Source organism: Hypanus sabinus, chromosome 8 (assembly GCF_030144855.1).
Source record: "Hypanus sabinus isolate sHypSab1 chromosome 8, sHypSab1.hap1, whole genome shotgun sequence".
Taxonomy (NCBI): domain Eukaryota; kingdom Metazoa; phylum Chordata; class Chondrichthyes; order Myliobatiformes; family Dasyatidae; genus Hypanus; species Hypanus sabinus.
Window position 1 is genome coordinate 24,537,165 of NC_082713.1, and position 13,096 is coordinate 24,550,260.

Below are 13,096 nucleotides of genomic sequence, written 5' to 3' on the forward strand. Positions count from 1 at the left end.
AACAAAGAAGTACAATAGAATCAGTGAAAAACTGCGCACACCAAAGACTGACAAGGAACATGTGCAAAAGACAAACTTTGCAAATACACAAAAGAAACAAACAAATAAATAAGTAATAGAGGTTTGTTTGTATAATAGTTGAACAACCTATTATAGTGACATGGATTATTTATTAATATTACGCTTTAGTTTGTGGTTCCCATATTGGCCTCACCAGTTACATCAGAATGGAAATGTCCGCCCTGATTCCATGAGACTGTTTAAGAAGAATAATAATCTCATACGTAGGTAGGTGGGCACAACTCAATCCATCACAGGAAAAGCTTTCCCCACTGTTGACCACATCTACAAGGAGCAAGAAAAGTAGCATTCAGCATCAAGAACTCACACCATCGAGAGGCATGCTCCCTTCTCACTGCTGCCATCAGGAAGGAGGTACAGGAGTCGTAAGCCCCACACCACTGAGTTCAGGAACAGTTATTACCCTTCAACCATCAGGCTCCTGAATCAATGTGGATAACCTCACTCTCCACAACACAGAACTGATTCCATCACCCATGGACTCACTTCAAAAGATTCACATTCTCAGTACTTATCTATGTTCTTTTGCATATTGGTTGTTTGCCAGTCTTTGAGTGCAGCTTTTCATTGATTCTATTGTATTTTTTGTTCTACTGTCAATGCCTGCAAGAAAGATTGCACATGGTGCATACTGTATAAGAACTTTGTTAATAAATTTGCTTCGAACTTTGGGATACTCTAAACTGGCGCGGGTCTCCAGGCACACAGCAAGGGGATATTATGCAGGCTATCCAGTGATTCAATGAGTACATAATGAGGGAGCTTCCCCCAACAGAATGACCTTCTTGATCTGCCATCCCTATTTAAAGCTATTGGGAATTGTCACTGCTACTCAATTACACTAGAATAGCTACACAGTTCTTCAAAAGAAGTTCAAAAACAGGTTATAGCTGGCACTGTCACAGTTTATCATCTAGGTCAAAGCATGTGACCTAGTCAGGAAATGAAAATGTGTAGCTTTGCATTTACTTTAATTGTTCCACTCCCTTGCAATATCAAATATTCTATTACTGGGTTCATTTAGTAAGCCCAACTGAAAAATCGTGGATAGCTGCATTTTGACCATCAGTTTGGTATCACAATTATCAATGGCATTGCCTATTCGGCGTCTAATTGTTTGCTCTGGGCAATGTATGATAATGTCCATTTTTATTTTTTATTTGCAGGTTGAAGGTGATTATCATCCCAAAAATTCCAAATCCAGGCAGAAACTTTGACCCTCTTTTCAACAATCACAATGGAAATTTCCAGGTAAGCAAGTAAAGGGATTGTTTTCCATTCATGGAAGCAAAACCATTTTCAATCTCTTGGCATTTTGGCCGGTAGTGATTGGATGCATAGCTGACAGTGATGAAGAAAGAAACAGCGGAGCATTCATCCTAATCGTCTCCCCGGCTCTCCACTGACAATCAGGGTAGATTCTGTTCACTCCCTAAGGTACAAAATAGTGAATAGATTAGATGAGTACTGGGTGGAAATGTAGGGGCAGGTTAGGAGCCGCGCCTGAACAGGTAGAAGCAATGGTAACAAGAAACAATGGTAAACTGTTTATTAGTCATGTAAAAGTCTGCAACACACATAAAATGCTGGAGGAACTCAACAAGCCAGGCAGCATCAATGGAAGGAAATTAACAGTTAGTATCTCAGGCTAAGACCCTCAACTGTTGTTTCCCTCCATAAATCATACCTGACTTGCTGAGTTTGTGTGTGTGTGTGTGTGTGTGTGTGTGTTTGTGTGTGTGCGCGCGCACGCGCATGCACAGAATCCCTTGTGTCTCAGGTTTGATTTCATAATTTGAAGCATGATACCGGTGTTATTGTGATCTGGTGTAGAGTTGGTTAAGTTAAGGCTGCAGTGTTAATTGCCTGAAAGCTCTTCAGGTCAGTAGGAGGCTGATTAGTCTTAGGCTGATAGATTAGACTGTGACCTAGAAAGCCACGGACCTAATGTAGGTAGCTGTGATTAGTACTGCTAGGTAAAATGGTCATAGTAGGCCAAAGAGACAGTTTCCACATGATACAACTCTATGACTCTGTGACTGTAGCTCTCTTAATGTATGCTGAGCTAGGAATGTGACACAGGAGTTTTGTTGTGGATATAACTTTAAAGCCCTTAGTCCTTTCTAACTTTTGAAGGTGGTGATTTATCCTGAGGAGAGATTCCTTAAGTTAATCATAATTCCTCTCAGATGAGTGGAGGACAGCTTGTGCCATATACAATTCTGACCTCAACATCTTCTACTGAGAAAAATTATAGTGACTGTAGCAGAAATTATCATTACTATTCAGGGATTTTAAGGCCAATAGTAATCAATCTGTCATCACCAGTCTTTTTCGCAGTGAGTATCAGAGTTCAAAGCTGGGGTGGTGAGTATGTATGGTTCTGTACCAAGATGGGAAGAATAGTTGTCAAATAGTCTTTGAAAAGTTTATAAACTGAACCAGCAAATAACAGTTTCAATTAGTAGAAGTCTGAGTAGCAGAGAAAAATTGGACAAAAGGAAAAAGGAAATAGTTGATAGTAGTTTAACACGGGGTTTGGTAAGCTGGGAGAAGTGCTCGAGGAAGCATGGGAGGCAGGTGATAGGAAAGTAAGCAGGCTTACTCTCCAAGGATCCAATTCCCTCACTAGTCTGGCATTCTGACAGATGTTCTCCATCCCAAACATCATCTCAGCACCTCGATTCCTAAAAGCAAGCCCATTCTTTATTGTAAGTTCTATCCTGCTTAGAAAGTAAATCATCATTAAGATTGAAAGTTATGAAGATTAACATCAGGGCAAGAATCACAAATTGCTTGGGATTCATTGGAAAGTCGCCAAAGGCTGGACTGGAGGTAGAAAAAGTATCTCTAGTGTTACGTATTCAGGCAACAATAAATATATGAGTTCGGCAAGGGTTTTTATAACAAACAACACGTTTATTAAACACTGAAAACAAACCCCCCCAAAAGTAAACAAACACTAACGTAACCGGAATCAGCTGTTGCGCGGCAGCTTAAACAGTTCTTAAAGCGATGTTGCAAAAACAGTTCTTTTAAGTAGTATTGCCAAAAGTTCAGATATGCTCACAGTCCATTTAAGAGGAGAGACTTTATAAGACGATTTAAATTCTCTTTCACGTCGTTTTGCTTCTGTCCCCGACATCGAACTTTTCCCACGAAGAATTTACAAAACGAAACAAAACGGCTTAAAGGCACTGACCTTTCCTTTATCACACTGTCCTCAATCTTCTGCTATCCTGCAGAGATTAACACGAGAACAGTCAATGAATTCCTTTCCGAATAAGGATTAAACAAGGTCGAACCCGTTTCACCGTCGTAAATCGATTCTCCTTGATCTTTAACTCCCGAACTCCGATCTTCACTCTCCACTGTTTCTCAAACTAGCAGTATTGTAAAGAAACTGCTGGCAATGACCTTTTAAACTTCAGACATTAGATAAAACTTCATCTTTCAACTAAACTGCGTCATCACATTAAATCACGCAGTGGCATGAAGTCAACATGGCAAATCTTGCCACGAACTGCTCCTCCTCACAGGGTGGGGTCTTCCTTTTATAACCTGTAAAAAAATCTAGTCACATGATCTCTACTGGCGGGAAAATGACATCACTCCACTATCAGAAGACCATTACCTCAAGTCCAGTATAGCTTCAACCCCAGTCACGTGACAAGGGTACCACTGTCATGTGTCACGAGTACGTAACTCTAGATCACAGTCTTGAAAGCAGGCCCTTTGGCACACCAGTCTGTGCTGAGCAACAGCTACCCATTTACATGAATCCTACGATAGTCCCTTTATTATTCCTATCAACTCACTTACAAACTAAGCATAATTTACAATGAGCAATTAGCCTACAATGATGGATGGTGGTGTAGTGGTATCAGCACCAGACTTCGAGGCGAATGGTCCCAGGTTTGAATCCGGCCGGCTCCTTACAGGCTTTCCCTTCCTAGCAACTCAGTCTCGTAAAAAACAGATAACTGCTAAGGGAACGGCAGAAAAAGGCCCCCAATGCACCACAAGGCTAAAAAGGAACAACAACAACAATTAGACTACAAAGCTGCAGGAACATGGGAGAGAGCCAGACACCCAGGAGTAACCCATGTAGTCACAGGGAGAATGTATAAACTCCACAATGTCAACACTAGAGATCAGGTTTAAACCCAAGTCACTGAAGCTTTAACACAGCAGCTCTGTTAGCTGTGCCGTTATGTCGCAGGAGGTAAGTGACACAAATCATAGTGTGGCCTGTGGGTGTGACAGAGGTGTCAATAAACCAGCAGTCAATTTTCCCAAGAGCGCACAGTGACAAAAAAAATATGTTTAGTCTGACGAAAAGTGAAATTCTGCTTGGAATTTCCTTCACTTATAGCAAGTACATCCTGCCCAACCCTCAACTGAATGCAACCGTTGTATGTGGTTTTGGTACGAGACAATACGAATGTCAGATGCTTTTTCTGTGGATGTGATAGAGACACCCAGAGAGTATGTTGCCTCCCAGGTGCCAGGGTCAGGAACATCTCGGCTCAGGTCTATGGAATTCTAAAGGGAGAAGGTGAGCAGCCAGTAGCCTTGGTACATATTGCCACCAATTACATAGGTAGGAGAAGGGAGGAGGTCCTGAAAAGAGAAAGCTGAAAAGCAGGACCTCCAGGGTAGTAATATCCAGACTGCTGCCTGTGCCATGCGCCAGTGAGAGGTGATTTGGCGGGTGAATGTGTGGCTGAGGGACTGGTGCAATGGGTAGGGTTTCAGATTTCGGTGTTGTTGGGATCTCTTCGAGGGAAGGACTGACCTGTACAAAAGGGACAGGTTACACTAGAATCTGAGGGGTCCAGTACCTCATAGGAAGGTTTGTAAGGGCTGCTAGGCAGGGTTTAAACTAAGTTGCCAGGGGATGAGAATGCATGTGATGGGGCTGAGTATGAGGCGCTTTCCATACAAGTACAGGCAGTGTGTTGCGGAACCGTCAGGAAGGACAGGCAGATGATGAGGCAAAACTGCAGTCAGTGGGATGAATTGCAAAGTAACATGGGGACAAAATCAAATAGGGTGATGAATACCAGCTGAAGGTGTTATATTCAAATGCATGCAGTATACAGAATAAAGTAGATGATCTTGCAGCACAGTTAGTGATTGGCAGGTATGATGTTGTGGGCATCACTAAGTCGTGGCTGAAAGAAGATCATAGCCGGGAGCTTAACATCCAAGGATACAGATTGTATCAAAAGGACAGGAGGGTAGCTAGAGGAGGGGTGGTGACTCTGTTGGTAAAAAAACAATTGAAGTAAAATCCTTGGAAAGAAATGAATAGGATTGGAAGATGTAGACTCCTTGTGGGTATAATTAAGGAACTGCAATGGCATAAAGACTTTGATGGGAGTTACTGTATATACAGGCCTTTGAACAGTAGCACGGATGTGGGCTACAAATTACAGCGGAAGATAGAAAGTGCATGCCAAATAGGCAATGTTACAATAGTCATGGGGGAGTTTCAATATGCAGGTGCATTAGGAAAATTAATTTGATGCTGGATCCCAAGAGAGAGAAATTGTAGAATGACTGCGAGATGGCTTTTTAGACTAGCCCACTTAGAGTTCAGCTATTCTGGACTGGGTGTTGTGTAATCAATTGGATTTGATTAGGGAGCTTAAGGTAAAGGAACCCTTAGGAGACAGTAATCATAAAATGATAAAATTCACCATGAAAATTGAGAGGGAGAAGCTAAGGTCAAGTATATCTGTATTGCAGCAGAATAAAGGGAATTACAGAGGTATGAGAGAGGAGTTGGCCAAAATTAACTGGGAAAAAAAGCACTGGAAGGGATGATGGCAGAAGAGCAATGGGTGGAGTTTCTGGAACCAATTTGGAAGGCACCAGATATATACATCCCAAAGACGGAGTATTCTAAAGGCAAGATGACATAACTGTGGCTAACAAGAGGAGTCAATGCCAACATAAAAAGCCAAAGAAAGGAAATATAATAGAGCAGAAATATGTGGGAAGTTTGAGGATTGGGAAGTTGTTAAAAACCAACTAAAGGCAACTATAAAAGCTATAAGGAAGGAAGATTTGAAGGTAAGCTAGCCAATAATATCAAAGAGGATACAAAAGGTTTTTTGTCAGATATACAAAGAGTAAAAGGGAGGCAAGAGTAGATAATGGACTGCTGGAAAATGATACTGCAGGGATAGTAATTGGGGACAAGAAAATGGCGGATGAACTGTATTAGTACTTTGCATTAGTCTTCACTGTGGCAAACACTAGCAGTAAGCCAGAAACTTGAGAGAGTCAGGGGGCAGAAGTGATGGCAGTTGCTATTACTAGAGAGAAGGTGCTTGGGAAGTTCAAAGCTCTGAAGGTAGATAAGTCACGTGGTCCAGATGGACTACTCCTGAGGCAGCTGAAAAGAATGTGGAGGCATTAGTAATGATCTTTCAAAATCATTAGGTTCTGTCTTTGTTCCAGAGGACTGAAAAATTGTAAGTGTCACTCCACTCTTCAAGAAGGGACAGAAGCAGAAGAAAGGAAACTATAAACCAGTTAGTCTGACCTCAATGGTTGGGAAGATGTTACAGTTGATTATTAAGGATGACGCCTCAGGGTACTTGGAGGCACATGATAAAATAGGTCATAGTCAGCATGGTTTCTTTAAGGGAAAATCTTGCCTGACCAATCTCTTGGAATTCTTTGAGGAAATAACAAGCAAGATAGACAAAGGTGAATCAGTGTTTGTTGTGTACTTGGATTTTCAGAAGGCTTTTGATGAGGTGTAATGTTGAGGCTTTATAAGGCACTGGTGAGACCTCACTTGGAGTGTTATGAGCAGTTTTGGGCCCCTTATCAGAGGAAGTTCACAAAAATTATTCCAGGATTGAAAGGCTTATCATATGAGGAGTGCTTGATGACTCTTGGCCTATACTCACTGGAGTTTCAAGAAATGATACGGATCTCATTGAAACCTATCAAATGTTGAAAGGCCAAGACAAAGTGTGGATGTGGAGAGGATGTTTCCTACAGTGGGGGAATTCAGGACCAGAGGGTACAACCTCAAAATAGAAGGATGTCCATTTTGAAAGGAGATGAGCAGGAATTTCTTTAACCAGAGAGTGGTGAACCTGTGGAACTCATTGCCACAGTTGACTGTGGAGGCCAGGTCATTGGGTGTATTTAAGGTGGAGGTTGATATCTTCCTGTTAGGACAGGGTGTGAGAGGTTATGGTGAGAAGGCAGGACAATGGAGTTGAAAGGATCAGTTGTGATGAAGTGGTGGAGCAGACTCAATGGACCAAGTGGCCTAATTCTGTTCCTATGTCTTGTGGTCTTATGATCTAAAACAAATAACTCAAAGTGATGTACAATCCTTTCCCTTTTCCCTCTCTGCCACTAACTCAGGATTTCTATTTTGCATTGAATTGGTGCAATACTTGCAAATGCCTGTGGAGTTAGTAGAAAGCTCTTTGTCTTTATTTGATTGGGCATCCTTGACACTCTGGACATCAGGTCTCAATTGGGGTATTTCGAAGGGACAATAATTGCCTTTAAAAGTACAGATGATGGTCAAAAGGTTATGCGTTGGTCTTTCTAAATGGTCTTAAGGGATTTTGGAGGAGATAATAGCTCCCTTCCTCCAGATAAAGATGGGGTCAAAATGGGGGATTACTATTTAGTTTATCACTTCTGATCCCTGTTTTTGCAGTGGCTCTCTGTTGGTAGCCTAGATTTCTGCCTGAATCAGTCCAATTCTTGACAGACTCAATAATAAAACTAAAATAGGACCTAAAAGGTAAACTCAAAACCCTGTCATAATCTTAATTGTCCATGGAGCAGATGAACATTATACTTTGAAAGACCCTAGATTAGGGCCAATGGATTAAATTATATTATTAATTGCCGAACTCTGGATTTACAAACAGAAATGTCTTGAGCCTAAAACTCCATTGGTCCGGTCAATCTATTTCCAGCTGGAATGGGCTTCAGTCTTCCTGCTGTTAATTTAGCCTGAAGCCAATGCTTTGGGATGCCCATTTATTTGGGTTGACAACATCCACAAGTTAGGTTTCTTCAGGATGTATTTCATTTATTGATTTTTGGGATATTTTTTGGAATGTCACCAACAAGGCAAATAAATATTCTTATCATCATCATGTATGACATCATCATTAAGTGCCAAGTCATATGACTTAAGCGATCATGGTCTATCCATGACCCTGATTGTTCTTGTCAAATTTTTCTAAAGAAGTAGTTTACCATTGCCTTTTTCAGGGCAGTGTCTTTCCAAGATGGTTGACCCTGGCCATTATCAACACTCTTCAGAGATTTTCTGCCTGACATCAGTGGTCACATAAGCAGAACTTGTGATGGGCACCATCTGCTCATATGACCATCCACCACCTGCTCCCATGGCTTCATGGGACCCTGATTAGGAGGCTAAGCAGATGCTACACCTTGCCCAAGGGTGACCTGCAGGCTAGTGGTGGGAAGGAGCACATTACACCTCCTTTTATAGTAGGCATATCTCCACCCCACCACCCAAAAATACATGTTGCCCACCCCAAGATGCCTCAGAGAGTGGTACTGAGCTACCTTCTGGAACCATTGCAGACCACCTGACAAAGATCTTCCTACTGTACTAATGGGCAGGAAGTTACAGGATTTATACTTCATGACAGAAAATGGATAGGATGTGACATGGAGCAGATCCTGCAGATGTTATGGCTCCCAGGGACCTGTGATGCTTTCCTTTCTTGGGTTAGAGGTCACAGATTTGGGAAGTGTGAATGTAATAACTAAGGCAAGTAATTTCAGAGTATTTTGCAGAAGATACACACTGCAGTCAGAATGTATGTACTGGTTCTGGAAGCAATGAAACTTCACAGTGAAACCAGTCAAGCAGCCTCAGCATCTTGCTTTGTGCAAGTACTTTCCAAATCTTGGAGTATCTTCACTTTGATGTCCATTGACTCAAGTTTTTCCAGTGCTCATGGAATATTTTATTTAGAGTTTCAGTCCAATAAGACTGAAAATTAGACATGGGTTGCTAGACAGTGCTTCAGGATACTTAACCATAGATTTGAAAAAAACTCGCAGCAAAGAGAAAATGAACATATTAGAGCAATATACACAAAATTCTGGAGGCCAGGCAGCATCTATGGAGAAGAATAAGCAGTCCATCCTTCAAGCTGAAATCCTTCATTAGGTCTGGAAAGGAAGGGGGAAGAAGTCAAAATAAGAAGGTGGAGAGAGGGGAAGGAATACAAGCTGGCAAAAATATTGCATGAGTATTGTACCAGCTGTTAGGAGCTGTAATCCAAACAGGTGGAGTTTCAATATTCTATGAGCAAGCTAATTGGTTTTTACTGTGCTGTGATCATCTAGTTATCCTAGCACTCCAAAGCAAAGAACGTAAGCACTTTACATGGTCTGCAATCTCTCATTCATTATAGGATTGGCTTGGCGTCTCAAAGGACACACTGGATGGCTTCAAATCAAGCTACTATGAGAATGTGTGCATTGTGAGTGAATCCCCACCTGATTCCACCCCAAGCAGTGTCCATGATGGGTCCTATGAGCATCTTGGAAGGACAGATAACCCGGAAAAGACCTTCAATCCTGACAACAAGGGAGACGCTCATCTGAAATTCACCTCTCCTGCAATGATGTTTTCTGATATTACCGATTTTGTAGAGAATAGTAGGTATGACATTAATGAAAATATTTACGTGAGGGTCTAGTCCTTGTGATGTTACAACATGGGGAAATTCCCAATTATGTCGGAGAAAGGTCCCTTGTTCAGGAATAAAATCAACACGATTGTGAATTTTCCAGCAAACTCCCTAAGAAATTAAAAGGATATATCTTAATAAGTTCAGTTTGTATCTGGAAGAGAAAGCTGCCAATCTTTTATCTTAGAGATCTTATGGTCCTTTTTGTTTTTTCCCAAGATTTTATGCTTCAGATTTCTGACAAAATATGTATTTTCTATCAGTCTCTCAAGTACACATAGTGTTCAGAGAGACGGACAAGATCAAAATTCTTTGTGTGTCAGCTAGACAACCTTTCCCTTACTCAGATATTTTTAGGATTTTTAGGATTTTTTTTGGCTTTATGTTTGCATTTCCAGGCTTAGCAGCATTTTGTTTCTGGACGAATTAAATACCGTTTTACTTTCCATTTTGCGCTTGAAGGATGAGTTCCAAAATGAAGGCTGTTGAGAAGAAAGGAGCAGTGGTCTTGGGATCTGTTGATCCACAATTGCTAGGCCCAAAGCCTCAAAAGCCTTCAACTATTTATTTAGATAGTCTGCTGGCCAGTGACCTATTGCTCACTGTTCTCTGTGACCACCATCAATTGCTAAAAGTTAACTAATGGGAAATCTGCCATCTGCCTTCAAAATATTGAATGAGTATTTTATTGTCTCTTAATAGACTTAAGTATAGACTAAACAACTTAATGGAGAGATTTATACTTCATCTTTCTTATTATAAAAACATGGAAAGTGGGACCATAGTGGATTAAATATAAAGTAGAAAATAGTATGCTTCTAGGTTACATCATATCTCACTAATCGAGCAACCTTCTAAGCAATGTGAAGCTGTTAAATATTTGGTTTGATTCACAACCTCAAAGCATACTGGTACCGTTCTGTCATAGTGTTTGTATGTAACGCTTTTACAAAACTGATCTGAGAGTGTTGTTTTTGCTTTATTTCATTCTTTGTTGAGGCTATAGCAACACCAGGTCTGGCTGAGGAGCAAAAGAGTGAGCAAGAACTGGCCGAAGGGAGAGAGAGAAAGAGAGAGTGAGAGTGAGAAAGACAAAAAGAGTGACCAGCAGCCTGAACATTTATAGCATGAGTCATTTGATTGTTACTGTGTTGTGGTGTCACAAGTGACTTACAATGGGCTGTTGCAGCTTTTAACATATAATTTGATGTTAAATTAAGAAAGCTTTTGTTTTGCATTTTTAATTTCTCTGTATTCATTATATTTTAAAAAAAATGTTTATGTATTTGAATATAATTTAATTTCTGCCTGAGCTGTGATCATAATACGTTAAAAAATTTGCTTTTGAATAAGCCATTAGTTGATGCTTTGTCGCTAATTTCCAATGTGACATAGATGTTAGCTTATAAAATGGGAAACAGTGAGAAATTTTTATTTGCATTGACCAGGAAAGCTTAAAGCTTAAAGCCCAAAGTAAATTTATTATCAAAGTACATATATATCACCATATACTGTACTGCTCTGAGCTTTATTTTCTTGCAGGCATTCACAGTAAATACAAAGAAACACAATGGAATCAATGAAATGCTGCACACAACATACCAAATTAGCAATCTTGATCAATTGTTGGGAGAATTCAGATCAATAAAACTGAATTTGTTAAAATAATGATTGTAAATAGAAGCAATCATTTTAAAAGTTGATTGTCATCATAAATCACTAAAAATTACACTATTTTCTTTACCAATATCACCTTCACTGAATTGGAAAAATTGCTTGAAATTACTGGAGTCCAGATTTTCGAGCTTGTATTTAAATCTCCCAGGCACGCCGTATCACTGAGTAAAGCTGAGTAACTAGGCAGATTTGTTCTATGTTTCCACAATCAGCTTAAGGAAGAGGCCTGGAGATTCATAACACACACCAATCAGGCAAGTAGCCAACAATGTTCCATTATTAAATTACCCATTCCCTTCCAACAGTCGCCTTCCATAGACTTTACCTGGCATATTGCAGAAACAGAAGTTGGTGTGTATTGTCAAGAAAGTGTGAATGACATGCTTAAACTGAAAAAAAAAGCAATAGAAGCTGCTGACTAAGCAAACTTTCAAATGCCTGTAATGACAAAGGAACGGTTGAGAGAATGTGTTGACGTACTATTAATCAAAAGCCCTTGTGAGAAGTTTTACTTTTCCCATGACTGTGTAATTTTCCCTAACACAGAGAACATTACTTTGTTATGATAAGAAGAATAATTCTTTAGATGTCACCTTCCTTTTGCGGTGATTATTTTCTGTGTTTTGGATTTCCCCTGCCCTGTGTCTTTCTAACTGTGATTATGGTAAATGATTAATTCAATATTGTGGTGAACGGGAGGACTTATGGTTATATAATTCTGATGTAGGGTTTCAACCCAAAGCATCAACAATTCCTTCCCTCTCAAAGATGCTGCTTAATCTCAAAGTTAAAAGTTCAAACTTTGATCTCCTTAGTTCTTCCACCAAAATTCTTTTTACATTTATATAGTACCATTTATGTCTTTCAAAGGAACTTCACAACAACACATGTGCAGTTCCAAGAAGTTGTGTGTGAATAGATCACTCTTCCTCTCTACATCACTAACATTCTCCTTTCTAAGCTGCTCAAAGCACTAGGTTCATTTATTGTCACTCCTTGTTTACAAATGTTGAGCTTCAAGCATTCATTCTCTGGGAAATTACGTTTGAGGGGCGCATTCCGTTGAAGCCAAAAGCTGCTGTCTCACCACACCTCTTCTTTTGAACTGCCAGCTGCACCATATGATTTTCCGCCATTTCTTAAATAAATCAATTCAAGCATTGTAGTCTAGTTGTTTTAATCACATAAACTGTATTTGTGTTATGGCATGAGAGAAGATTGTGAATTTTTAAATAGATTCCACATCCAAATCAAGCCCCTGTCAGGGTGTCCAAACCTTCAACTGCTCCAGGTGTCACAGAATCTACTTGCAGACACTGCTCAGTTATTTCAACTAGATTGGGGCAAGAGCTGAGATGAGGAAAGCCAACTTGACTCTTTCAGTCTGAAATATAACCCTGATAGTTCTGTTTTTGCTCCAGGCTATATTTTTGAGCATGTCCTATAGACATTGAAAATTATATTAGTGAATTCAATTGTAAAAAACTATGATTATTTTCTAGTGTTTCTCTCCTTGAGGTAAATCAAGGGTTACATCAATTTGCTGGTCTGCATTGTACATGGATTATACTGTATTCTGTAATGAATAAATAAATAAAAACACACAAAAT

The 13,096-nt window shown here is 40.0% G+C and overlaps 1 protein-coding gene across 1 annotated transcript in view; it reads left to right on the forward strand.

Moving 5' to 3' along the window:
* The window catches only part of LOC132397975 (cytokine receptor common subunit gamma-like), a 65,903-nt gene extending 52,807 nt beyond the window's left edge, over positions 1-13,096 (forward strand). The window contains exons 7-9 of the mRNA XM_059976831.1: positions 1,248-1,332; positions 9,531-9,777; positions 10,816-13,096. Coding sequence (XP_059832814.1) covers positions 1,248-1,332; positions 9,531-9,777; positions 10,816-10,889 — 406 coding nt within the window. The 3' untranslated portion in view covers positions 10,890-13,096. The remainder of the gene's footprint in view (positions 1-1,247; positions 1,333-9,530; positions 9,778-10,815) is intronic.